This window comes from Oncorhynchus mykiss, chromosome 21 (assembly GCF_057628025.1).
Source record: "Oncorhynchus mykiss isolate SJ-2025 chromosome 21, ASM5762802v1, whole genome shotgun sequence".
NCBI lineage: Eukaryota > Metazoa > Chordata > Actinopteri > Salmoniformes > Salmonidae > Oncorhynchus > Oncorhynchus mykiss.
In genome coordinates, this window is record NC_143042.1 from 7,695,900 (window position 1) to 7,723,701 (window position 27,802).

General features: G+C 42.0%; 1 protein-coding gene across 4 annotated transcripts in view; it reads left to right on the forward strand.

Moving 5' to 3' along the window:
• The first annotated feature begins 4,566 nt into the window (after nucleotides 1–4,566).
• LOC110501007 (tetraspanin-11) overlaps nucleotides 4,567–27,802 on the forward strand; it is a 52,324-nt gene continuing 29,088 nt past the window's right edge. For 2 of the 4 annotated variants that reach the window (XR_016490437.1, XM_090215010.1), the window contains exons 1-5: nucleotides 4,569–4,703; nucleotides 7,409–7,510; nucleotides 12,805–12,996; nucleotides 26,319–26,393; nucleotides 27,319–27,423. Coding sequence is in view for 3 of the 4 variants with exons in the window: in XM_090215010.1 (XP_090071136.1) it covers nucleotides 7,424–7,510; nucleotides 12,805–12,996; nucleotides 26,319–26,393; nucleotides 27,319–27,423 (459 nt within the window). In the remaining variant the exon portion in view is untranslated. Of the gene's footprint in view, nucleotides 4,713–7,408; nucleotides 7,511–12,804; nucleotides 12,997–26,318; nucleotides 26,394–27,318; nucleotides 27,424–27,802 lie in introns of all 4 variants that reach the window. The other 2 variants (XM_090215011.1, XM_090215012.1) reach the window with 2 other exon arrangements.

A 27,802-nucleotide genomic window follows, 5' to 3' on the forward strand; every position in this document is an offset into this window, starting at 1 on the left:
ATGTATGAATTAATGGTTGGATCAGTATCGCCATTACAATCATTGACCAGTAGAATTAAGTAAAACCACAAGTCAAAAATCCCTATCTTCATCCATGGCTAATTTAGGAAAGGGTCAATTTTAGGTAGCTGGCTAGCTAGCCATCTGAGGACAACAACACAACGAGATGAAACATTTCAAGTTTTGCTGTCAATGACATATGCTCTCAATGGGATTTGTTAGGAGTTAAGCCAATTCCAACCTAGCTTCCCTTGACACTTTTTTGTCATGTGCCAGGACCATTCACAGTTGAGCGGGCTCAGTTTAGCTCAACGCTGATTTGCACATTTTTTTATACTTTTTTTGTCATGGGAGGCCAGATTCTCGCTGGCATCCCTTGCCTTCAGTGCTATGGGCGGCAACAATGTCATACTCGTTTGGACCAGACAGCATCAGATAGATGGCCAACACATAGAGAGACAGAGGGGCACTGTGAAACAGAGAGGAAAGATAAATTATTATTATTTTTTGTCCATTTTTTGGGGAAGCCTAGATTCCCCAAAACACACACCACTGACTGTCAGGAATACACGCCACAGACTGCCGGGTCTCTGACCTCCAACATATAGGCTTTCTCAAAATCCATTTGTTGATCATCAAATATGGACTTTCGCTGAGCAACTATCTTAATTTACTTGGGTTATGGTCGGTATGTATTTCCAAAAAAGGTCTAAATAAAAATGTACAAGCAACCAAAAAAAACGCCTCTTCGGCGCCTCCAATGTATTGACCTGTGCGTGGCAGTAATGAGTGATTTATATTGGAGGTGCCGAAAAAGCATTTTTTCAGTTGCTTGTACATTTTTATTTGGACCTTTTCTGGAAATACATACCGGCCAGCCTTAATGGGAGTAAAGGAAAATAGTTGCTCAGCGAAACTTGGTGATCAACAAACTTATTCTGACATTATAACGCATGCAGAGCTAGTAAATGGGAGTTTGAATTGGAGCTTTCTGGGCATTAAACATATATATAACGCACAGGTACTGGTTCAGGGCCAGATAGCTCTAGGCTAAGGTTGGTGCTAACCCACTAGAATGTGCAAGTGTGAACACTCGCTTAGCCCTGGCTAAATCTCCCTTAGCTCAGGGCTATTAACCCTGGGCTAAGGTGCAGTGTGAATGCGTGTAAAGTGCATTCCCTCACGTGTTGTGTCCTTTAATCACAGTGTCTTGTTTTGAGTCTTGTTTGTTGACTATTTCAATTTAATTAATTAAGTGCACCCTGTAGATTAGGCTTTTGGAGTTAAAAAAAAATACATATTCTGGTGAAATAATGTAATTTACCCAAGCAAAGTGTTGACTGATGCAAATAACTTCATTTGACACCTCATGCGTGAAATTAATATTTTAGAGACTGGTTTGGGGTTATTTGAGGTTTCGAAAAAATGTGGTCAACAAGGAGGCGTTCTATCAACAACAGCTCCCTCTTCATTATGCAAAGTAGTCTGCCCGCTGATGAAGTGGCGGTCTCTCCGACCCCCACAGACAAAGGTTCATTTGATATTTAAAAAGAGAGCAGAACATCATTGATTTGACTGGCGTTGTCAATTAAATAATGATGGAAGTGAAAAGGAGATTGGGTCACAGTGGCGATTTTAGCATGTAAATCTTGGTGGGGCAAACAAATTTTTTTTTTTAGATACATGCCAGCAAAGTCACTACACAACACTAAACAATACATTAATTGCACTATAATGGTGACAAAAAGTGTGACAAACTGTTAGGGTCTACATAAAGCTGTCCCAACAGCAGAGCTTTCCTTCAGCACCATGGAGTGAATCCTTACCACCACTACCCTGGCTATCAGCGGAGCCTTGTCTGGCAGCGAAACAGTTCATTCAGCCTCATTTACTGCCTTTTAAAAAACATAGCTGACATGGCTGACTTGCTTAAACAAATGGTGTTTCTACTGACAATTGAGATGTACAAACTATAAGGGAACGACGAGCTGATAAGAGGCAATCCATAATTTCAATGAAGACATTAATGTGCGAGCTAGGACTGAGGTAGTACATATACAGTTGAAGTCGGAAGTTTACAAACACCTTAGCCAAATACATTTAAACTCAGTTTTTCACAATTCCTGACATTCAATCCTAGTAAAATTTACTCCCAAGGATGAACTAGAATTGTGGAGGTCTCACAATATTTTTCTGAGGTCTTGGCTGATTTCTTTTGATTTTCTGATGATGTCAAGCAAAGAGGCACTGAGTTTGAAGGTAGGCCTTAAAATACATCCACATGTACCCCTCCAATTGACTGAAATTATGTTAATTAGCCTATCAGAAGCTTCTAAAGCCATGACATCATTTTCTGGAATTTTCCAAGCTGTTTAAAGGCACACTTAGTTGACTGTATGTAAACTTCTTACCCACTGGAATTGTGATACACTGAGTTATAAGTGAAATAATCTGTCTGTAAACAATTGTTGGAAAAATTACTTGTGTCATGCTCAAAGTAGATGTCCTAACAGACTTGCCAAAACTATAGTTTGTTAACAAGAAATTTGTGGAGGTGGGTTGCCACTGGTCACATAACGAATACCAAGAAGGCGAAAAACAGTGTGAAGGCTCCTAAAGTGCATTTTATGTCCTTTTGTCACAGTGAGAGGGACACACTGTTAGCAATGATCACACAGACGCCACTGTCATTACAGTGAAGCTAACTGAGACACACACACACATACACATAAAGACACACTCTATATATACACACACAACCCCCCCACCCCCTTTACACACAGACAGATAGATGTGTTTGTTGTCTCCTCTGCCAGTCCTGTCTTTGACTTTGTCTGCTCGACCGTGGCCCAAGCTTAGCCCCTCCCTCCTGTGATACAAGGCATTAAAGAGCTTAGCGGGCTACAAACGATGGGCGATAAACTAATGACGGTGGAATGGGAAGGGACAGACAGGTGCTGGCGAGGAATATAAATAAGTTGAGTTCTGAGAGAAGGAAGTATACTTACGCTGTTTATTTCTCTCTCATTTGAGTTGCCTCCGAGTTTATTTTCAATCTCCAGAGTGTGATTAAAATTGGCTTCAAATTCAGAGCTGTGATGATCTCCCTCTCATAAACAGCTGCTGTGTTTGTGATTTCTGCCCATTAGCTCAGTGAAACACAGAAGCCATGATGGATCATAGCATCCCCTTCTGTAATGTAGTTTGGGGAGACTGATGTTGCTGTAGCAGGTAACATCCACACATCCTTTCTTGGTGGCACTTCATCAGTTCCTAATGGGCTGTGGGGATTATTGGGTTACTGAGATGAGGTTAGAGGGGAATACACAATAGTCATCCTGTTTGTTAGAAAGGAAGCGATCTGAAGACAACGTATGTGGAAAAACTGGGGAGAACACAACATTGAAAAAAATAAACATAGAGCTGAGCAACAGGATAAATATAACCTGGTTCCAGAATCCAGATCTGTTTGTGCTGTGATTCCAACCCCAGCGTGACAATGACCTTGTTTACAAGACATCACAGACAGATCTGGAACCAGTCTAGGATCAATAGGCTTGTAGCCATAAACAATTATGATAGGCCCTCTCTACTGTTTTTCAATCAATTCATATTTGGGAAAGATTAAAGGTTTACAAATCTGACATAATGACATTTGGGCAATTATTTCCCAATTGCCCTAGCTATTCAACTGGAGGCCTCTCACCCAAACTATTTCCCTCACATACACACCTGAATTATAATCTTATGTGGCACTTTCTCCAAAACCACAACATATTTCGATGTGCCCTGTAATTGTCATGTAGAACCCACAGCCATGCTGAGGCCTAGGAATGTTAATTTGTGCTTGTGGAGGTTTGCTTCGACCTGAACTCCCCATGCAGAAAAACACCATTATTTCCAATCATACTGCTGTTACCTCCGATTTGTTTTTCGACGTCATCTTTGTATTCATTGTGTGACCCAAACTCATTTTCACTTTCAGCATTCTTAAAATAATTGACCACGCCAGTCAAATCAATGATGTTCTGCTCTCTGTTGAAATACCAAATTAACCTTAGCCTGTGGGGTTCGGAGAGCCGGCAACTTCATCAAGTTTGCATAATGAAGAGGGAGCTGTTGTTTATAGAACCGCCCGCGCCTCCTTGTTGACCACTTGATCAGAATGGATGACGTGAAGTGTTTTTTAAACCTCAAATTACCACCGATCAGTCTCTAAAATATGCACTAACCGCATGATGAAATGAAATGATTTGCATCAGTCCACACTTTGCTTGGGTAAATAACAATATTTTCCCAGAATGTGTATTTTTTAAACCCCATAAACCTCATCTACAGGGTGCACTTGATTCATTGGATTGATATTATCACCAAACGAGACTCAAAACAAGACAATATGTAACAAACTTACTAGACTTGCACTTGTGTGAATAAACACAGAAAAACAACGTAATAACCGCCTGTTACATTGTACATGCCTATAGGCCAATGCACTGTAACAGTTGCACTGCGGCTTCAATAGTATCCAATCCAATGGGGGCGGGTAGTTTCATTCATTTCCTTTTCACCCCATAATGACCCCTCATTCTTCTCCACGGACTGGACGCTAGGGAAGCAACAAGCTTGATTGAATCACATAGCCTATGCTACAATAACGAGACGGCTATTTGTCCGTTTTCCCTCAGAAGCAAGCCGTGCATTTGGTGAGTGAGGTAATTAAGGCTACTTTCCTAAATTGAGATGCATCCTAAAAATATAAGCAATTTCGTGAACTCTGTCTGCTACACGCAGCTCAATGCAAGTGCATCCAGTGTGCGGTGTTTTGATAGGGAAACCTGCTCAGTGTCCATGGCCTCCAAATGTAGCAAGACGTTATGGGAAATTAATAATGAAATCATATTTGTTATGTTTTGAAAATATTGTCTAGTCCTTATTCGGTTTTGTAGACAGTCAGAACGTTAAAAGTGAGTCTGCAAACCAACGTCCAGCCTATTCCACTGATCAGCGAGCGAAATGGACGCTACGTAGATAGACAAACGTAATGATCTATGGCAATTTAGATTTTCATATTGACGGTGGGGATCCTTTCTCTGAAATTAAGTTTATCAAGCACTCATCTCTTCATGGATTTTTTTATGCTGGGGAAAATCGATTTCGCGGACCCTACCTGCCTTCTGGTCGTACAAGTGCCCGTAAACATACATCCATCACATATGTTCACACAGGGTGGGTAGCCTAAATGTACCATGTTATCGTGGATATAATATTACAGGCTACATGTCGCTGGCCGGCTGGCCTGGCTGGTTGCATAGGTAGCCTACTTGTGAAACATTCTGTCCAAAGCATATTCTAGAATGTTCTGTTTTTGTTTCTTGTCTGTCCCATCAAAGTTACACAGTAACGGATTTATTAGTCCGAGGACAAAACTTTCAGCTCGTTTGTTTTCAACCAGTGAACGACATACCGGTAGCCTGTAAGTCACATTTCACAGCTTGGGCGCTTTGATAATGCATGTTCAGACAGTTCAACCCATTCCCTGTGTACTGGAACTCCCTATAGCCCAAAGCCACTGGTTTGAAGGAGCAGTACACACAGTACACCCATTGTGCTGAATAACGTTTGAGCCAGCAACTTCACAAAGAACTCCCCTAGAATAGAATAGAATAGAATAGGACAAGAGCTGAGTAGAGCATGAGTATATAATACAAACAGTAGAATATCAAAATCTAATAGATTATAATCACTGTATTTTCCCCAAGAGTAGAATAGAATGAATACAGAAAATAATAGAATATATAAAACAAACAGTGTAAAATAGAATAGAAGGGAGCTTTAGGTGTTGTAACAGTAGCCTATAAACACATACCAGCACAATTAAAGATACAGATACCAAGAAAACAAAACCGTTTTGATGCAGTTTAGGGTTTAGTTCTAGTCCAGCTGATAGACAAAGCCATTTTTGCAGATGTGTTACTGCAATGTGTATAGTTGGGCTGTAATGGCATGAGCTAAACTCCTCCTAGGCATCAATGTGGCTAATCTATAATTAGCAGCTTGCCATATTTTCTCATGGGAGGATGGACACACACACACACACACACACACACACACACACACACACACACTGTTATTAGCTTGAGATAGAACTGAGAGAAGTCTCCAAAGGCTTGCAGTGGCATTCGTTGCTGTCTGTTGATTGGCAGATCAATGTGGCAGGCTTAAGTGCTCACCTTTTATTTAAAGTGCTGCAAGTGTGTGCTTAATGAATGATTTATGTATTTCTAGTCAAGTCCACTTCTGTGAATAATTTATTTACCTGTTGCTGTTATTGGATATGTGTGGTCAGCAGCATCTAGAAGTACTATCCACATGGCACAGTGTGTGCCACAGTGACTAGAACCATTCTATGCAATGAAAATGGCATAACTAGTCTATAAAGACAGACAGGAATAGTTGACTCTTGTTAGTAGCTCATGATTGACAGGTCTGAGAAATGAAGAAGTGGATAGCCATGTCATATTAGATTACGCTGTTCAGTGATGCTGTCCAGTGATATTGTCATGGCGATGTGTGGATCAAAGGCCTTCAGAGGCTTGGCAGTGTAACAGTATAACATACCCGGGCGCGAACCAGGTACACATCAACAACAGTCACCCACGAGTCACCCAGTCACCCACGAAGGCCGCGGCCCTTGCAGAGCAAGGGGAACTACTACTTCAAGGTCTCAGAGCAAGTGACATTACCGATTGAAACGCTATTTAGCGCGAACACCGCTAACTAGCTAGCCGTTTCACATCCGTTACAGCAGCATCTTTCTCCCTCTATTTAATTTGATTGTGTGTGTGCGTGTGCATGTGCGTGTGCATGTCTCCACAAATACCTTTGTTTTGGCTTTTGTTATAACACCCAACGCCTCTTCACAGGGTGTTCGCAGAGTGTGAGGATAGTCAATGTCCCTTGTCTGGTGTGCTACAAGGCTACAGTTGCTAGTTATTGTGCAGAAGGGAGGAAGTAACCAACAACAGTTTGACTGACTGTGATTTGGGTTATTGTTTCTGCTCATGTCATACCTTGTGTGATGTGTTATTGTCCTTAAAATGTCCCCACATTTTATGTCTTAATTTGCATTAGAATAACCGGTTTGCATTTTCTATGTTGTTAGACCGTTTTTCAGCCACTTGAAATGCTATGTGAACTGTCAAGTGCTCAGAACTCCTGGCCTGATTTTTTTGTACCCTGTTCTTAGAATATTCTTCAAACTTTGGAGAATCTTGTGAGAACAGAAAGTCTGTGAGAACTGCTGCTTGGGGGTTTCTACCCTGTTTTCAACCCTGCTGACTGTAATGATAACAGTCAAGTACTTCAGATTCAGAACTGCCAGTTGAAGTTTTGTGCCCTGTCTGTCCAGAGCTGTGGAGGGGAGATGACGGCCATGTACAAAGACGACCAGGGTGACTGGATGACCGTCTGCCTCAAGTACCTCCTCTTCGTCTTTAATGTCCTCTTCTGGGTGAGTAGCACTAGCAAGCTACCCTGCATCTGTTTGTGCTGCAGTAGCCAACAACCATGGGAGTTGGTCATAGGAGTTTGCTATACATGACAAACAGATCTGGGATCAGGCTATAGCAAATTAGCAAGCCCTCCTGTTTGTCTTCAACTTTCTCTTCTGGGTGAGTAGCAATCTAGCCTGGTAAGATGGCCTGAAAAACTGGCCTGGTAAGATATTTTTGTGTTGGGAAAGACTAAGTGAGTTGGCTTGACAGCACAAAACAGATCTGGGATCAGGCTGTATTAAACCTCTAGTACACAGAAACAATAGTTTTCTTCCAGTGACAGGTTCATAGTTGATTTATTTAAGAGGGGACTCGGGGAGAGAGTGAATTGGGTTAACGTTCACGAAGGCATGCACAGGGAAGAATGATATTTGACAGGTTTTTACATCAAAGTTAGACTTCTTGTGTGACTTCTTGTGTTGCTCTTTCTTAGCCGAGAGAGCGAGAGAATCAGAGAGAGAGTTACGGTGAGGAACGAGAGGGAAAGAGTTACGGTGAGGAACGAGAGGGAGAGAGTTACGGTGAGGAACGAGAGGGAAAGAGTTACGGTGAGGAACGAGAGGGGGAGAGTTACGGTGAGGAACGAGAGGGAGAGAGTTACGGTGAGGAACGAGAGGGAAAGAGTTACGGTGAGGAACGAGAGGGAGAGAGTTACAGAGTGAGGAAAAAGAGACACAGAGGGAGAGAAAAAACATGACAGAGAAATGGAGTGGGAGATTACATTTAGGAGCGCAAAGAAATGGACTTGGCCCAGTGTACTCTAATATTTATGGCCTGTCGGTGTTGAACCGATGGGCTGTGGATCAAACCTGGTCCCTGGCAGCTGGTGTACGTTGAATGTTTAATAACACAGTTAACTATTAAAGCTATGTTCTGCTGGGCCTGAAAACAGTTGTTCTCTGTCTACAGAGTAAGGGATCAGATTCAAACAGGTTCTCTTTTATGTCTCTCGCTTTACATTTCACACTAACCTAACGACTTCCCTTCAAACCCCACATTGCGTAACAGTAATGCCTCCCACTTTCCCCAACGGCCACAGCCCCAGCCTCCCTGTTTCTCTATATTGTAACTCTGCACCCAAAGATACTACCTACTAATACTCCAGAGTTGCCCATTCCTTTAAACAATCACCTTTTCCCATGGCATGTTGTTTTAGCACTACAGATGTCAGATCTGAATTTGAGCCAGTTTGCTACAGAAGGAAAATAATCCAATAATCCTGCAGCAACAGGAAATGTGTTATTATGCGAATTATAATTAATGGACATTTTTATAGGGGTTGATACATTTTCCAGTGGAAATGACAAACGTCAGAAGCCTTTTTAAACCTAAAATACGCTTCATGTTTGACATTTCCTGCATTGCAGAGAAGTTCTGCAACAGGGGGGTCACATTAAGATCCTACATCTGTAGCAGCAGTGCTTGTTGTTTGGGAGTAAGGGCTTGGCATGTAGAGGAGGAGGAAAGGGATGGAAGGCTGAATAGGAGCAACTCTCCCTGGGATTTCCTGCACGTCCGGGTGTGTCATAGATGACAGAGATGGGAAAACAGATTAATGGCATCGCCACGTCACCCCTCTGATGTGGCCACCATTGTTTATGGAAACAAATCACTCCACTCTGGCTCTGTTTGGCTCTCTCTCTCTTTTTTCTCTCTTTTTCGCTTCCTTTCTCTCTCTCTTTCTCTCTTCCTTTCTCTTTCTATTCATTTCTCTCTCTTTTTCTCTTCCTTTCTCTCTATTCCTTTCTCTCTCTTTCTATTCCTTTCTCTCTCTTTTTCTCTTCCTTTCTCTCTCTCCTTTTCTCTTCCTTTCTCTCTTTTTTCTTCCTTTCTCTCTCCTTTTCTATTCCTTTCTCTCTCTTTTTCTCTTCCTTTCTCTCTCTTTTTCTTTTCCTTTTTCTCTCTCTCTTTCTCCCTCTTTGTTTTTCTGTCTCTCTTTCTCCCTCTTTGTTTTTCTGTCTCTCTTTCTCCCTCTCTTTGTTTTTCTGTCTCTCTTTCTCCCTCTTTGTTTTTCTGTCTCTCTTTCTCCCTCTTTGTTTTTCTGTCTCTCTTTCTCCCTCTTTGTTTTTCTGTCTCTCTTTCTCCCTCTTTGTTTTTCTGTCTCTCTTTCTCCCTCTTTGTTTTTCTGTCTCTCTTTCTCCCTCTTTGTTTTTCTGTCTCTCTTTCTCCCTCTTTGTTTTTCTGTCTCTCTTTCTCCCTCTTTGTTTTTCTGTCTCTCTTTCTCCCTCTTTGTTTTTCTGTCTCTCTTTCTCCCTCTTTGTTTTTCTGTCTCTCTTTCTCCCTCTTTGTTTTTCTGTCTCTCTTTCTCCCTCTTTGTTTTTCTGTCTCTCTTTCTCCCTCTTTGTTTTTCTGTCTCTCTTTCTCCCTCTTTGTTTTTCTATCTCTCTTTCTCCCTCTTTGTTTTTCTGTCTCTCTTTCTCCCTCTCTTTGTTTTTCTGTCTCTCTTTCTCCCTCTTTGTTTTTCTGTCTCTCTTTCTCCCTCTTTGTTTTTCTGTCTCTCTTTCTCCCTCTTTGTTTTTCTGTCTCTCTTTCTCCCTCTCTTTGTTTTTCTGTCTCTCTTTCTCCCTCTTTGTTTTTCTGTCTCTCTTTCTCCCTCTTTGTTTTTCTGTCTCTCTTTCTCCCTCTTTGTTTTTCTGTCTCTTTCTCCCTCTCTTTGTTTTTCTGTCTCTCTTTCTCCCTCTCTTTGTTTTTCTGTCTCTCTTTCTCCCTCTTTGTTTTTCTGTCTCTCTTTCTCCCTCTTTGTTTTTCTGTCTCTCTTTCTCCCTCTTTGTTTTTCTGTCTCTCTTTCTCCCTCTTTGTTTTTCTGTCTCTCTTTCTCCCTCTTTGTTTTTCTGTCTCTTTCTCCCTCTTTGTTTTTCTGTCTCTCTTTCTCCCTCTTTGTTTTTCTGTCTCTCTTTCTCCCTCTTTGTTTTTCTGTCTCTCTTTCTCCCTCTTTGTTTTTCTGTCTCTCTTTCTCCCTCTTTGTTTTTCTGTCTCTCTTTCTCCCTCTTTGTTTTTCTGTCTCTCTTTCTCCCTCTTTGTTTTTCTGTCTCTCTTTCTCCCTCTTTGTTTTTCTGTCTCTCTTTCTCCCTCTTTGTTTTTCTGTCTCTCTTTCTCCCTCTTTGTTTTTCTGTCTCTTTCTCCCTCTTTGTTTTTCTGTCTCTCTTTCTCCCTCTTTGTTTTTCTGTCTCTCTTTCTCCCTCTTTGTTTTTCTGTCTCTCTTTCTCCCTCTTTGTTTTTCTGTCTCTCTTTCTCCCTCTTTGTTTTTCTGTCTCTTTCTCCCTCTTTGTTTTTCTGTCTCTCTTTCTCCCTCTTTGTTTTTCTGTCTCTCTTTCTCCCTCTTTGTTTTTCTGTCTCTCTTTCTCCCTCTTTGTTTTTCTGTCTCTCTTTCTCCCTCTCTTTGTTTTTCTGTCTCTCTTTCTCCCTCTTTGTTTTTCTGTCTCTTTCTCCCTCTTTGTTTTTCTGTCTCTCTTTCTCCCTCTTTGTTTTTCTGTCTCTTTCTCCCTCTTTGTTTTTCTGTCTCTCTTTCTCCCTCTTTGTTTTTCTGTCTCTCTTTCTCCCTCTTTGTTTTTCTGTCTCTCTTTCTCCCTCTTTGTTTTTCTGTCTCTTTCTCCCTCTTTGTTTTTCTGTCTCTCTTTCTCCCTCTTTGTTTTTCTGTCTCTCTTTCTCCCTCTTTGTTTTTCTGTCTCTCTTTTCTCCCTCTTTGTTTTTCTGTCTCTTTCTCCCTCTTTGTTTTTCTGTCTCTTTCTCCCTCTCTTTGTTTTTCTGTCTCTCTTTCTCCCTCTTTGTTTTTCTGTCTCTTTCTCCCTCTTTGTTTTTCTGTCTCTCTTTCTCCCTCTTTGTTTTTCTGTCTCTCTTTCTCCCTCTTTGTTTTTCTGTCTCTCTTTCTCCCTCTTTGTTTTTCTGTCTCTCCTTCTCCCTCTTTGTTTTTCTGTCTCTCTTTCTCCCTCTTTGTTTTTCTCTCTCTCTTTCTCCCTCTTTGTTTTTCTGTCTCTCTTTCTCCCTCTTTGTTTTTCTGTCTCTTTCTCCCTCTTTGTTTTTCTGTCTCTCTTTCTCCCTCTTTGTTTTTCTGTCTCTCTTTCTCCCTCTTTGTTTTTCTGTCTCTCTTTCTCCCTCTTTGTTTTTCTGTCTCTCTTTCTCCCTCTTTGTTTTTCTGTCTCTTTCTCCCTCTTTGTTTTTCTGTCTCTCTTTCTCCCTCTCTTTGTTTTTCTGTCTCTCTTTCTCCCTCTTTGTTTTTCTGTCTCTCTTTCTCCCTCTTTGTTTTTCTGTCTCTCTTTCTCCCTCTTTGTTTTTCTGTCTCTTTCTCCCTCTCTTTGTTTTTCTGTCTCTCTTTCTCCCTCTTTGTTTTTCTGTCTCTTTCTCCCTCTTTGTTTTCTGTCTCTCTTTCTCCCTCTTTATTTTTCTGTCTCTCTTTCTCCCTCTCTTTGTTTTTCTGTCTCTCTTTCTCCCTCTTTGTTTTTCTGTCTCTCTTTCTCCCTCTTTGTTTTCTGTCTCTCTTTCTCCCTCTTTATTTTTCTGTCTCTCTTTCTCCCTCTCTTTGTTTTTCTGTCTCTCTTTCTCCCTCTTTGTTTTTCTGTCTCTCTTTCTCCCTCTTTGTTTTTCTGTCTCTCTTTCTCCCTCTTTGTTTTTCTGTCTCTCTTTCTCCCTCTTTGTTTTTCTGTCTCTCTTTCTCCCTCTTTGTTTTTCTGTCTCTCTTTCTCCCTCTTTGTTTTTCTGTCTCTCTTTCTCCCTCTTTGTTTTTCTGTCTCTCTTTCTCCCTCTTTGTTTTTCTGTCTCTCTTTCTCCCTCTTTGTTTTTCTGTCTCTCTTTCTCCCTCTTTGTTTTTCTGTCTCTCTTTCTCCCTCTTTGTTTTTCTGTCTCTCTTTCTCCCTCTTTATTTTTCTGTCTCTCTTTCTCCCTCTTTGTTTTTCTGTCTCTTTCTCCCTCTTTGTTTTTCTGTCTCTCTTTCTCCCTCTTTGTTTTTCTGTCTCTCTTTCTCCCTCTTTGTTTTTCTGTCTCTCTTTCTCCCTCTTTGTTTTTCTATCTCTCTTTCTCCCTCTTTGTTTTTCTATCTCTCTTTCTCCCTCTCTTGGTCTTTGTTTGTCTCCCCTTTTCCTCTCTGACTCACTTGTTGACAGCCAACACTCTCCCCCCTCACACCCCTCCTGTCACTGTTCCTACTCTCTCTCTCTCTCTTCCTCAATTCAATTTAATTCAATTAGATTGGCATGAAACATGTAAAGCCAAAACAAACATATGGGAACACATGACCTCAACCTGTCTCTCTCCTCAGGTTGGTGGAGCGGCGGTGATGGGCGTGGGCATCTGGACCCTGATAGACAAGAGTGATTACCTGAGCCTGCTGGCCTCCAGCACCTTCGCCGTGTCCGCCTACATCCTCATCCTGGCCGGGGCCCTGGTCATGGTCACGGGCTTCCTGGGCTGCTGCGCCGTCATCAGGGAGCAGAGGAGCTGCCTGTCCACGGTGAGGGAGCCCTCCTTGGGCAGGGTGACTACTCTAGGCCCCAGGCTTTCTGGATGTCTGGAAGGCCCCTGGGTCTTCGAAATGTTTATGTTGATTGAAGGGATAGTTTTCACATATTACAACATTAGTTAGATGCATTATATTGAAAGTAGTGTATGGCTCATAGATAACTTTCAGGGTAAGATACTAACTAATGCTGTAGTTTGCGTGTGATATCTCTTTAATGGCAGTGTTGGTGTTTGCATAAGAAAGGGGCTGGTTATATACTGTAGGTGAAATGAGAGCGCACAATGAAACAAGGAGAATGGAGCTATCTGCACTCTGTTCTCCTTAAGGGAATGTTCATTTAGAACATCCGTTTAGCTTGTTCCAATTCAAACTCACCTTGGTTGCACTCATCACTTTTGGCTACATTGTATACTTTCCTTTACCCCAGATACCAGTTTCCTTTGAAACGTCCCTGTACCTGACGCTCCTTCCCTGCACCCCTGCTCTCACAACTCCACTTGTGTCTTTCTCTTGTGCATGTGCTCGCGAGCATGTGTGTGTGTGTGTGTGTGTGTGTGTGTGTGTGTGTACGCTGGGAGCTGACAAATGAGCTGACAATACTGTCCTCATTGTTTTAAAGAGACAGTCCAGGCAGGAGAGGAACAGGCCGGAGGTGAGCCACTAACTCTGCTACTGCAGCAGGATTGGTTATAGTCAGGCATTAGTAGTCATACATGAAACTGATGGAGGAGGGAGAGGGGGCTGTGGGTGGTGGAGGGCAGTGGTATAAAGTACTTAAGGAAAAATACTTTAAAGTACTACTTAAGTTGTTTTTTTGGGTATCTGTACTGTACTATTTATATTTGACAACTTTTACTTTTACTCCACTACATTCCAAAATAAAATAATGTACTTTTTACTCCTTACATTTTCCCTGACATCTAAAAATACTTTTAAATGCTTAGCAGGACAGGAAAACAGTCCAATTCACACGCGTATCAAGAGATCATCCCTGGTCATCCTACTGCCTCTAATCTGGGGGACTCACTAAACACAAATGCTTCATTTGTAAATTGTGTCTGAGTGCTGGAGTGTGTCCCTGGCTATTCGTAAATTAAAAAAAACGAGAAAATGGTGCCGCCCGGTTTGCTGCCTGGTTTGCTGCCTGGTTTGTTGCCTGGTTTGCTTAATATAAGGAATTTTAAATTATTTATACTTTTACTTTTGATACTTAAGCATGTTTAAAACTAAATACTTTAGACTTTTACTCAAGTAGCATTTTACTGGGTGACTTTCACTTTTACTTGAGTCATTTTCTATTAAGCTATCATTACTTTTACTCAAGTATGAGAATTGAGTACTTTTACCAACACTGGTGGAGGGTGTGTTTTGGTTGTGGGGTTAGTGTGAGTGTGTGTTTAAAGGAGAGGCTTGAGTGAAGAGTTGGTGTTCATCAGATCACTATGGTTGTGGGGTTGTATGAAAGAGAGATGTGTTTGTGTGTCTGTGTGTGTGTTTGTGTAGAATACAATATAATTCAATGTTATTGCCAATCAACAATGGCTGTTAGGAATTAGCTTTAGTGTGGTGTGTAATAATACACCTCCCACCTTCCTCCATCTGCCATAACCAATATTCTGGCATTACCACACACACACACTGTGTTTGTTGATGATGTGTGTGTGCTTGTGCGTGTGGCTATGCGGGTGCACGTGTGTGTGTAGTGTCATGACGTGGCCCTCTTTGGGTATAGCGAGTGCCTTCCCCCTCTCTCACACTTACACCCAGGTTCTGTTATCTCAGGTCGTACATTCCTAGAGGAGACTCTCCTCATGGCCAGGCAGTATAGAGAGAGAGAGTTTCACAGTAGAACAAAGGAACTTCTTCTACATCACAGAACTTGAGAACTGAACAATATCCATGTTTTGGAGAATGTGGAAACGATCGGTGGAGAATCCAGCTACGACCGGTCCATTTTGTTTTATGATTGTGACCTCAGGAAAGACAATACAGCCACATTACCATAACTCTGTTTATACAGGAGCCTCTGTTCTGAGGCTTGCATCTAATTATTGTATAAAATGAATGAGTAAAGATTAAACTATTTGTGAAGTGGTGTTATGTGATTTTAAACCTTTAATGTGAGAGAATTGTATTTCTGTTTAAAGTTTCACTAAGTCATTGGCCCGCCCCCATGAGCACAGACATCGATCTGGCGTCATGGGACAGCTTTTCCACAGTTCTGAATACAACCCCCACCTGGAGAAATCCTCTTTAGACCATGCCTACCTCGGTCAGTTGAGGGAGCTAAGGTTTGAGTAGAGACCAGAAAAACCTCAGGACATGCTAAGGTTGTAATGGTTGCTGAATTCTTAACTTTACCACGTGGTTAAACTCTGAGACTATCAGTACCGACAGAATAAGAGCAACTCTTCAATACTAATTACTAGTCTGCAGCTAGGAATTATGTACCATTGAATGCGAAGACCGACAACCGCTGAAACATCTATTCTATAAGAACAATTCTGAATGGAACTCTGAAGTATCCATTCTAACTACGAAGACTCCAGGGACGCAAAGAGAAGTTCAGATGAACTTTCCAACAGAAAGACGGACGATTCCAACAGAGATCATGACGACACACTGAGCGTAAATATATATACTGATTGCAATTATTCCCGAATGAGTGAGCGTTCATGTGCAAAGGATTAGCATTTCAATTATTATAATTATCAACTGTGTAGTGTGTTTTGTCTTTCCCGGCCTTCTCAGTCCCTTTGTCTACCAAACCGTCATATCGGTTTAGCCCACTAGGGCACATCCTCGATCATTTCCTTGTAACCATATCTACTTTTGTTTGTTTGTTATGCATTTCTGTGATTATTTAGTTAGTAAATAAATGATTAAGACAATTGGTGTATGGATGACTCATAGTGAAGACTGGGTTCATGCAGATAGCCAACAATTTACGGCGTTTGGAATGAGGCTAACGTGAGGTAAAGAATAATTAATTAATTAGAAGACTAATTGATCAGATATTAAAATATCGGAAAAGTTATATTAGAAAAATTATAACTTTGTAATCTGATGATTTTCCTTGGTGCCCTGACTTCCTAGTTAATTACATTTACATGATTAGTTTAATCACGTAATAATAATTGCAGAGAATTGATTTGATAAAATAACAGTCTTCAATTTAATGATGCCAAAGACACGACAGTAGCCTGCAAGGTAAAGAGGAAATGGCTGCTTTAACTCTGTTATAGACTATGGTCTCCTAAATGAAGGCTCCCCTGCATCTGTGTGTGTGTGTTTGTGTGTGTGTGTGTGTGTGTGTGTGTGTGTGTGTGTGTGTGTGTGTGTGTGACAAACAATGGTTTTGGCATAGCTTTGTTTTTCCTCACCTCCACGCGTCACATCAGTGCCAGGCTGGGAATGAGCATCTGTCTCCCGGTGATGGCCTTGAGCGCCACGCTGCACGCCAAACGCTTTGTGTCCCGCCTCTACAACAGGTGTGCCTAATTAGCCTTGGTGTGTGTGTGTGTGTACGTGTGGGAGTGTGTGTGTGAATGTGCATGAATGTGCGTGTGTGTATAGCTCTCTAAAAAGCTCAACTACCCGTCTTGTTAGTCCATTGTTGCTTTGTGTATGTGTGGTTGTTTGTGTGTGTGTGTGTGTGTGTGTGTGTGGCTGTGTGTGTGTGTGTGTGTGGTTGTGTGTGTGTGTGGTTGTGTGTGTGTGTGGGTGAAACATTCTCACCATTTACATACTCTGCTGTTAAATCCAAACAGTGTTATGTCACAATGATACAGAAGAAGATTTTACACAGCAGATAATGGTTGGTTGGAACCGCCTATCCCCCAGCCACCCCCATTTCTCATTGATAAAATACACATATTGATATCTTCCAGACTAATTGGCTAATAAGGTGCTAATAAGGTCACTGAAACTTGTGTGATGTCCTCTCTTCTCCAGTAGCATACTAATGATGGTTTTGTTTTAACAAAGTGTTTTTCTATAAATGTTGCATTCTGTGGCAACGATTTCTATGAAACATCCACAGTAGATTTATTTATAGCACCGTAGTTATATCACCCCGTAACGTAGCCTTTATAAGCATTGCTGGAAAAAAATCCATAACAGCTCATAGCTCCTTTTAGGAATGTGTTGGATGGACATTGGTGGCACAATGCATTATAACACTTGATTCATTCATAATGGCTGATGACCCATATGAGTGAATATAAATGTATGTATGCCTCCAGTGCATCATATATAACTCATTATTGAAAGGTAGTTTAAATGAGTTATTAGTATTATTATTAATTATCCAGAAGTGACTCAAAGAAAGTCTTACCTGTATTCTGTCTCCCATGAAGCCTGTATTTCAGCTCTATATCAACATAATCATACAGTAGCTCATCCCTGGATCAAAGCTTTTTGATTCTGTCAATATTGCTGTTGTTTTCTGGTGTTTTGTTGCTCCACTGAACAAAGTACTGAATGTACTGGTTTGGACGTGTTATGTTTTCTTTACTGAGTACTAGTTTGGAGGTGTTGTAGGTTTTTTATACTATTAGTTTGGAGGTGTTGTAGGTTTTTTTTGCTATTAGTTTGGAGGTGTTGTAGGTTTTTTTTGCTATTAGTTTGGAGGTGTTGTAGGTTTTTTATACTATTAGTTTGGAGGTGTTGTAGGTTTTTTTTGCTATTAGTTTAGAGGTGTTGTAGGTTTTTTTTGCTATTAGTTTAGAGGTGTTGTAGGTTTTTTTTGCTATTAGTTTAGAGGTGTTGTAGGTTTTTTTTGCTATTAGTTTGGAGGTGTTGTAGGTTTTTTTTGCTATTAGTTTAGAGGTGTTGTAGGTTTTTTTTGCTATTAGTTTGGAGGTGTTGTAGGTTTTTTTTGCTATTAGTTTAGAGGTGTTGTAGGTTTTTTTTGCTATTAGTTTAGAGGTGTTGTAGGTTTTTTTTGCTATTAGTTTAGAGGTGTTGTAGGTTTTTTTTGCTATTATTTTGGAGGTGTTGTAGGTTTTTTTTGCTATTAGTTTAGAGGTGTTGTAGGTTTTTTTTGCTATTAGTTTAGAGGTGTTGTAGGTTTTTTTTGCTATTAGTTTAGAGGTGTTGTAGGTTTTTTTTGCTATTAGTTTAGAGGTGTTGCAGGGTTTCTTACTATTAGTTTAGAGGTGTTGCAGGGTTTCTTACTATTAGTTTGGAGGTGTTGCAGGGTTCTTACTATTAGTTTGGAGGTGTTGCTGGGTTTTTTACTATTAGTTTAGAGGTGTTGCAGGGTTTTTTACTATTAGTTTAGAGGTGTTGCAGGGTTTTTTACTATTAGTTTAGAGGTGTTGCAGGGTTTTTTACTATTAGTTTAGAGGTGTTGCAGGGTTTCTTACTATTAGTTTGGAGGTGTTGCAGGGTTTTTTACTATTAGTTTAGAGGTGTTGCTTGGTTTTTTACTATTAGTTTGGAGGTGTTGCAGGGTTTTTTACTATTAGTTTGGAGGTATTGCAGGGTTTTTTACTATTAGTTTAGAGGTGTTGCTTGGTTTCTTACTATTAGTTTAGAGGTGTTGCTTGTTTTTTTTTACTATTAGTTTGGAGGTGTTGCTTGGTTTTTTACTATTAGTTTAGAGGTGTTGCAGGGTTTTTTACTATTAGTTTAGAGGTGTTGCTTGGTTTCTTACTATTAGTTTAGAGGTGTTGCTTGTTTTTTTTTACTATTAGTTTGGAGGTGTTGCTTGGTTTTTTACTATTAGTTTGGAGGTGTTGCAGGGTTTTTTACTATTAGTTTGGAGGTGTTGCTTGGTTTTTTACTATTAGTTTAGAGGTGTTGCTTGTTTTTTTTTACTATTAGTTTGGAGGTGTTGCTTGGTTTTTTACTATTAGTTTGGAGGTGTTGCTTGGTTTTTTTACTATTAGTTTGGAGGTGTTGCTTGGTTTTTATACTATTAGTTTGGAGGTGTTGCTTGTTTTTTTTACTATTAGTTTGGAGGTGTTGCTTGGTTTTTATACTATTCGTTTGGAGGTGTTGCTTGGTTTCTTACTATTAGTTTAGAGGTGTTGCAGGGTTTTTTACTATTAGTTTGGAGGTGTTGCTTTTTTTTTTACTATTAGTTTGGAGGTGTTGCTTGGTTTTTTACTATTAGTTTGGAGGTGTTGCTTGGTTTTTATACTATTAGTTTGGAGGTGTTGCTTGTTTTTTTTACTATTAGTTTGGAGGTGTTGCTTGGTTTTTATACTATTCGTTTGGAGGTGTTGCTTGGTTTCTTACTATTAGTTTAGAGGTGTTGCAGGGTTTTTTACTATTCGTTTGGAGGTGTTGCTTGGTTTTTTACTATTAGTTTAGAGGTGTTGCTTGTTTTTTTTTACTATTAGTTTGGAGGTGTTGCTTGTTTTTTTACTATTAGTTTGGAGGTGTTGCTTGTTTTTTTTACTATTAGTTTGGAGGTGTTGCTACGTTTTTATACTATTAGTTTGGAGGTGTTGCTTGTTTTTTTACTATTAGTTTGGAGGTGTTGCTTGGTTTTTATACTATTCGTTTGGAGGTGTTGCTTGGTTTCTTACTATTAGTTTGGAGGTGTTGCTTGGTTTTTTACTATTAGTTTAGAGGTGTTGCTTGGTTTTTTACTATTAGTTTGGAGGTGTTGGAGGGTTTTTTACTATTAGTTTGGAGGTGTTGCAGGGTTTCTTACTATTAGTTTAGAGGTGTTGCAGGGTTTTTTACTATTAGTTTGGAGGTGTTGCTTGGTTTCTTACTATTAGTTTGGAGGTGTTGCTTGGTTTCTTACTATTAGTTTCGAGGTGTTGCAGGGTTTTTTACTATTAGTTTAGAGATGTTGCAGGGTTTCTTACTATTAGTTTAGAGGTGTTGCTGGGTTTTTTGCTATTAGTTTAGAGGTGTTGCTGGGTTTTTTGCTATTAGTTTAGAGTTGTTGCAGGGTTTTTTACTATTAGTTTAGAGGTGTTGCAGGGTTTTTTACTATTAGTTTGGAGGTGTTGCAGGGTTTTTTACTATTAGTTTGGAGGTGTTGCAGGGTTTTTTACTATTAGTTTAGAGTTGTTGCAGGGTTTTTTACTATTAGTTTGGAGGTGTTGCAGGGTTTTTTACTATTAGTTTGGAGGTGTTGCAGGGTTTTTTACTATTAGTTTGGAGGTGTTGCTTGGTTTTTTACTATTAGTTTAGAGGTGTTGCAGGGTTTTTTACTATTAGTTTAGAGGTGTTGCTGGGTTTCTTACTATTAGTTTAGAGGTGTTGCAGGGTTATTTACTATTAGTTTGGAGGTGTTGCTGGGTTTCTTACTATTAGTTTGGAGGTGTTGCTGGGTTTTTTACTATTAGTTTGGAGGTGTTGCAGTTTTTTTTTTTCGAGGACTGGTTTGGAGGTGTTGCAGGGTTATTTACTGAGGACTGGTTTGGATGTGTTGCAGGGTTATTCACTGAGGATGGTTTGGAGGTGTTGCATTTTTCTTTTTTACTGAGGACTGGTTTGGAGGTGTTGCATTTTTCTTTTTTACTGAGGACTGGTTTGGAGGAGTTGCAGTTTTTTTTACTGAGGACTGGTTTGGAGGTGTTGCAGGTTTTTTTTTACTGAGGACTGGTTTGGAGGTGTTGCAGTTTTTTTTTTACTGAGGACTGGTTTGGAGGTGTTGCAGGGTTATTCACTGAGGATGGTTTGGAGGTGTTGCAGTTTTTTTTTACTGAGGACTGGTTTGGAGGTGTTGCAGGTTTTTTTTTTTACTGAGGACTGGTTTGGAGGTGTTGCAGGGTTTTTTTACTATTAGTTTGGAGGTGTTGCAGGGTTTTTTACTATTAGTTTGGAGGTGTTGCAGGGTTTTTTACTATTTGTTTAGAGGTGTTGCAGGGTTTTTATACTATTAGTTTGGAGGTGTTGCTGGGTTTCTTACTATTAGTTTAGAGGTGTTGCTTGGTTTTTTACTATTAGTTTGGAGGTGTTGCTTGGTTTCTTACTATTAGTTTGGAGGTGTTGCTGGGTTTTTTACTATTAGTTTGGAGGTGTTGCAGGGTTATTTACTATTAGTTTAGAGGTGTTGCTTGGTTTCTTACTATTAGTTTGGAGGTGTTGCTTGGTTTTTTGCTATTAGTTTAGAGCTGTTGCTTGGTTTCTTACTATTAGTTTAGAGGTGTTGCAGGGTTTTTTACTATTGGTTTAGAGGTGTTGCTTGGTTTCTTACTATTAGTTTGGAGGTGTTGCTTGGTTTTTTACTATTAGTTTAGAGGTGTTGCTTGGTTTTTTACTATTAGTTTAGAGGTGTTGCAGGGTTTTTTACTATTAGTTTAGAGGTGTTGCTTGGTTTTTTGCAATTAGTTTAGAGGTGTTGCAGGGTTTTTTACTATTAGTTTAGAGGTGTTGCTGGGTTTCTTACTATTAGTTTGGAGGTGTTGCAGGGTTTTTTACTATTAGTTTGGAGGTGTTGCTTGGTTTTTTGCTATTAGTTTAGAGGTGTTGCAGGGTTTTTTACTATTAGTTTGGAGGTGTTGCAGGGTTTTTTACTATTAGTTTAGAGGTGTTGCAGGGTTATTTACTATTAGTTTGGAGGTGTTGCTTGGTTTCTGTCACGCCCTGACCATAGTTTACTTTGTATTTTCTATGTTTTGATTGGTCAGGGTGTGATCTGAGTGGGTATTCTATGTTTCATGTCTTGTTTGTCTATTTCTATGTTCAGCCTGATATGGTTCTCAGTCAGAGGCAGGTGTTCGTCATTGTCTCTGATTGGGAACCATATTTAGGTAGCCTGGGTTTCACTGTGTGTTTGTGGGTGATTGTTCCTGTCTATGTGTTTTTCACCAGATAGGCTGTTTTAGGTTTTCGTTACGTTCATCACGTTCTTTATTTTGTAGTGTTTGCATTGATTCGTGTTTTACGTTTGTTCCTTAAAACATGGATCGTAAACCACACGCTGCATTTTGGTCCGACTCTCCTTCGTATGAAGACGAAACTCATTACAGAATCACCCACCACCAACGGACCAAGCGGCGTGTCAACAGGCAGCAGCAGCAGCAAAAAGAGGAGTTACGTTGTAAGGATTTCTGGACATGGGAGGAAATCCTCGACGGGAGAGGACCCTGGGCTAAACCAGGGGAGTATAGCCGCACCAAGGTGCAGCCGAAGAAGGAACAGAGGCAGCAGGAGCAGCAGCAGCTGCAGTGGGAGAGAGCGTCATGGGAGTATGAATTAGATAATGGTGGACCATGGGCTCAACCGGGAGAATATCGCCGTCCCAAGGAAGAACTGGAGGCGGCGAAAGCTGAGAGGCGCAAATATGAGGAAGTAGCACGACGGAGCGGATGGAAGCCCGAGAGTAAGCCTCAAAAATTTCTTGGGGGGGGGGGCTAACAGGGAGTATGGCTACGCCAGGTCGCAGACCTGAGCCAACTCCCCCTGTTTATCGTGAGGAGCCAAGGAGGAGACCAGAACCGGTGTTGGAGGTAAGCGAAGCAGAGACTGTGAAGGAGTTAATGGGGAAATTGGAGGAGAGTGAAATGAGGGAGTTGCTGTGTTGGTGCTTTAAATATGATATTCGCCCGAAGGAGCGTGTCGGGGATTTATTGGCACCTGGGTCAGTGCTCTCTACTCGTCCTGAGGTGCGTGCTAGTCAGCTGGTGAAGACAGTGCCAGTCTCACGCACCAGGCCTCCTGTGTACCTCCCTAGCCTTGCATGTCCTGTGCCAACACCGCTCTCAAGATCTCCAGTACGCCTTCACGGTCTAACCCATCCTGTGCCACCTCCACACCCCAGCCCTCCGGTAGCAGCTCCCCGCACTAGGCTTCCTGTGCGTGTCCTCGGCCCAGTACCACCAGTGCCAGCACCACGCATCAGGCCTACAGTGCGCCTCGCCTGTTTAGCGCTGTCGGAGCCTTCCTCCTCTCCAGCGCTGTCGGAGTCTCTCACCTGTTCAGCGCTGCCAGAGCCTTCCTCCTCTTCAGCGCTGTTGGAGTCTCCCGCCTGTTTAGCGCTGTCAGAGCTTTCCGCCTCTACAGCGTTGCCGGAGTCTCCCGCCTGTTCGGAGCCGCCAGTCAGCATGGAGCAGCCAGGGCCGCCAGTCAGGATGGAGCAGCCAGAGCAGCCAGGGCCGCCAGTCAGCATGGAGCAGCCAGAGCAGCCAGAGCTGTCAGTCAGCATGGAGCAGCCAGAGCAGCCAGAGCTGCCAGTCAGCATGGAGCAGCCAGAGCAGTCTGCCAGCATGGAGCAGCCAGAGCTGTCAGTCAGCATGGAGCAGCCAGAGCAGCCAGTCTGTGTCGACCAGTCTCTTCCAGATCTGCCAGTCGTCCAGACTCTTCCAGATCTGCCCGTCGTCCAGACTCTTCCAGATCTGCCAGTCGACCAGACTCTTCCAGATCTGCCCGTCGTCCAGACTCTTCCAGATCTGCCAGTCGTCCAGACTCTTCCAGATCTGCCAGTCGTCCAGACTCTTCCAGATCTGCCAGTCGTCCAGACTCTTCCAGATCTGCCAGTCGTCCAGACTCTTCCAGATCTGCCAGTCGTCCAGACTCTTCCAGATCTGCCAGTCGTCCAGACTCTTCCAGATCTGCCAGTCGACCAGACTCTTCCAGATCTGCCAGTCGACCAGACTCTTCCAGATCTGCCAGTCGACCAGACTCTTCCAGATCTGCCAGTCGACCAGACTCTTCCAGATCTGCCAGTCGTCCAGACTCTCTCAGATCCGCCAGTCGTCCAGATTCTCCCAGATCCGCCAGTCGACCAGATTCTCCCAGATCCGCCAGTCGACCAGATTCTCCCAGATCCGCCAGTCGACCAGATTCTCCCAGATCCGCCAGTCGACCAGATTCTCCCAGATCCGCCAGTCGACCAGATTCTCCCAGATCCGCCAGTCGACCAGATTCTTCCAGATCTGCTAGTCGACCAGGATCTGCTGAAACCGCCAGCCAGCCAGGTTCTGGTAGTTTCTACTACCTGCCTGGGCTTCTTCTCAGTGCTGAGCTTCCTCTCAGTGCTGAGCTACCCATCTGTCCCGAGTTACCTCTGTCCCAAGCTGTCCCTCTGTCCCATGTTATCATTGTGGTGGGTAACCTATTTAGGGACGTTTAGGAGGGGGATTAAAACTGTCATGGAGTGGGGTCCACGTCCAGCGCCAGAGCCGCCACCGCGGACAGATGCCCACCCAGACCCTCCCCTATAGGTTCAGGTTTTGCGGCCGGAGTCCGCACCTTGGGGGGGGGGTACTGTCACGCCCTGACCATAGTTTACTTTGTATTTTCTATGTTTTGATTGGTCAGGGTGTGATCTGAGTGGGTATTCTATGTTTCATGTCTTGTTTGTCTATTTCTATGTTCAGCCTGATATGGTTCTCAGTCAGAGGCAGGTGTTCGTCATTGTCTCTGATTGGGAACCATATTTAGGTAGCCTGGGTTTCACTGTGTGTTTGTGGGTGATTGTTCCTGTCTATGTGTTTTTCACCAGATAGGCTGTTTTAGGTTTTCGTTACGTTCATCACGTTCTTTATTTTGTAGTGTTTGCATTGATTCGTGTTTTACGTTTGTTCATTAAAACATGGATCGTAAACCACACGCTGCATTTTGGTCCGACTCTCCTTCGTATGAAGACGAAACTCATTACAGTTTCTTACTATTAGTTTGGAGGTGTTGCTTGGTTTTTTGCTATTAGTTTAGAGGTGTTGCAGGGTTTTTTACTATTAGTTTGGAGGTGTTGCTTGGTTTTTTACTATTAGTTTGGAGGTGTTTGGTTTTTTACTATTAGTTTGGAGGTGTTGGAGGGTTTTTTACTATTAGTTTGGAGGTGTTGTGGGGTTTCTTACTATTAGTTTGGAGGTGTTGCTTGGTTTTTTAATATTAGTTTGGAGTTGTTGCTTGGTTTTTTACTATTAGTTTAGAGGTGTTGCAGGGTTTTTTACTATTAGTTTGGAGGTGTTGTGGGGTTTCTTACTATTAGTTTGGAGGTATTGCTGGGTTATTTACTACTAGTTTGGAGGTGTTGCTGGGTTTCTTACTATTAGTTTGCAGGTGTTGCTTGGTTTTTTACTATTAGTTTGGAGGTATTGCAGGGTTATTTACTATTAGTTTGGAGGTGTTGCTGGGTTTCTTACTATTAGTTTGGAGGTGTTGCTGGGTTTCTTACTATTAGTTTGGAGGTGTTGCAGGGTTATTTACTATTAGTTTGGAGGTGTTGCAGGGTTATTTACTGAGGACTGGTTTGGATGTGTTGCAGGGTTTTGACTATTAGTTTATAGGTGTTGCAGTTTTTTAAAAGTTTTTTTTTAACTGAGGACTGGTTTGGAGGTGTTGCATTTTTTGTTTTTACTGAGGACTGGTTTGGAGGTGTTGCAGTTTTTTTTTTACTGAGGACTGGTTTGGAGGTGTTGCTTGGTTTTTTACTATTAGTTTGGAGGTGTTGCATGGTTTTTTACTATTAGTTTGGAGGTGTTGCAGGGTTATTTACTATTAGTTTGGAGGTGTTGCAGGTTTTTTTACTATTAGTTTATAGGTGTTGCAGTTTTTTAAAAGTTTTTTTTTAACTGAGGACTGGTTTGGAGGTGTTTCATTTTTTGTTTTTACTGAGGACTGGTTTGGAGGTGTTGCAGTTTTTTTTTACTGAGGACTGGTTTGGAGGTGTTGCAGTTTTTTTTTACTGAGGACTGGTTTGGAGGTGTTGCAGTTTTTTTTTACTGAGGACTGGTTTGGAGGTGTTGTAGGGTTTTAACTATTAGTTTATAGGTGTTGCAGTTTTTGTTTTACTGAGGACTGGTTTGGAGGTGTTGCAGGGTTTGTGGTGTTCTGTTCATTGTTGTTCCCTCATGAGATAGTGGTGTTTTATGTTTCTCTTAGTTCTCAGTACATTTAGCTGTCTGTGGCGGAAATCAAAACCTCTCTCTCGCTTTTATTTTTCTCTCTCTCCTGCTCTCTCTCTCTCAAATATTAAATGTATCCCCCCCTCTACACTGTTCGCTCCCTATTCCCCCCTCTCTTTCTCTGCTAGGAGATGTATGACAGACACCTCACACCCCAAAATCAATTTCTCCTCATTCTGCATAGTCTGTCATATTGCTCTCTATTCCTCTGGTCTTTTTTCATTCTCTCTGTCAGCTTTGGGAATGCGGGTGCGTGACAATACAAAGACACTTGATGGAACGTTTTATATCTGCATTGTCACAATAACTGTGATTTTTGGTAGGAGTCTGAGAGTGAGTGTTGGTAAAGATGTTAAGTGAGACTGTTCTAAACGACATACAGTTAATGATGCATTTTGTCTTATATTCAAGAGAGAGTTTTGCCTGTAAGTGTTGAACTGAACTGTGTTAAGACTGATCTCTCTGTCTCTCTCTGTCTCTCTGTCTCTCCAGTATTTCTGCTGTCTGTTATTGATCTTTCTCATAGAGCTGGTGGCAGGAGTCCTGGCCTACGTGTATTACCAGAGGGTGAGTGACTACTTCTCCACCTTCATCTTTTATCCTCTTGTGTACCCCCCCCCCCCCCCCCCCCCCCTGTATTTGTTTTATTTTTAAATACATCAATTCATTGAGTCTGGAGTGCAGTTCTGGGATCTCCATTGCATTTGAGCGGCCATGTGTGTGCATGCTTACCTGGTGTGTGTGTATGATACCTGTGTAAAGACCATGTATCTGGAGCCCTGATCTCCAGACAGAGCTCAACCCTGAGCCCTGATCTCCAGACAGAGCACAACCCTGAGCCCTGATCTCCAGACAGAGCACAACCCTGAGCCCTGATCTCCAGACAGAGCACAACCCTGAGCCCTGATCTCCAGACAGACCTAAACTCTGAGCCCTGATCTCCAGGCAGACCTCAACTCTGAGCCCTGATCTCCAGACAGACCTCAACTCTGAGCCCTGATCTCCAGACAGACCTCAACCCTGAGCCCTGATCTCCAGACAGATCTCAACCCTGAGCCCTGATCTCCAGACAGATCTCAACCCTGAGCCCTGATCTCCAGACAGATCTCAACCCTGAGCCCTGATCTCCAGACAGAGCGCAATCCTGAGCCCTGATCTCCAGGCAGACCTCAACTCTGAGCCCTGATCTCCAGACAGACCTCAACTCTGAGCCCTGATCTCCAGACAGACCTCAACTCTGAGCCCTGATCTCCAGACAGACCTCAACCCTGAGCCCTGATCTCCAGACAGATCTCAACCCTGAGCCCTGATCTCCAGACAGATCTCAACCCTGAGCCCTGATCTCCAGACAGAGCGCAATCCTGAGCCCTGATCACACAAGCAAGGCAACCCCACTTCACTCTCCTCTGCCACTCTAACTGAGGTGTTCTCTCTCTCTCTCTCTCTCTCTCTCTCTCTCTCTCCCTCTCTCCCCCTTCCCTCCCTCCCCTAGCTCAGTGAGGAGCTGAAGCAGCACCTGAATGAGACCATGACAGAGAACTACGCCCAGCCAGGGAAAGAGGCCATCACCCTGGCTGTGGACAGACTACAGCAGGATGTATGGACTCAATCTCCCATTAGCCTTTGCTTAGTTTTTCTTGAAGGGACAGGAGCGCCAGTGGTAAAGCTGGTTGATACTAGTTATGGTACATAGTTGTTACACACACACACACACACACACACACACACACACAATCATCCCTTTTCACCTTGAAGCATGTGAGGTTCAATGTTAATCATATGCGAGGTCACATCCACTATATGGGTACAGTATGATGCAAGATGTCAATGCAGTCTGTAATACGTAGTTATGACTACTTGGTTTACAAATGTTTTTTGTGATGTGTTTTTTTCTGCCTCTTCATTATGTTGTTGATTGATTTGAATTAGATGTGATGGTTTTCAGACATCACCTAAGTGTAGCTAATGATAAACAC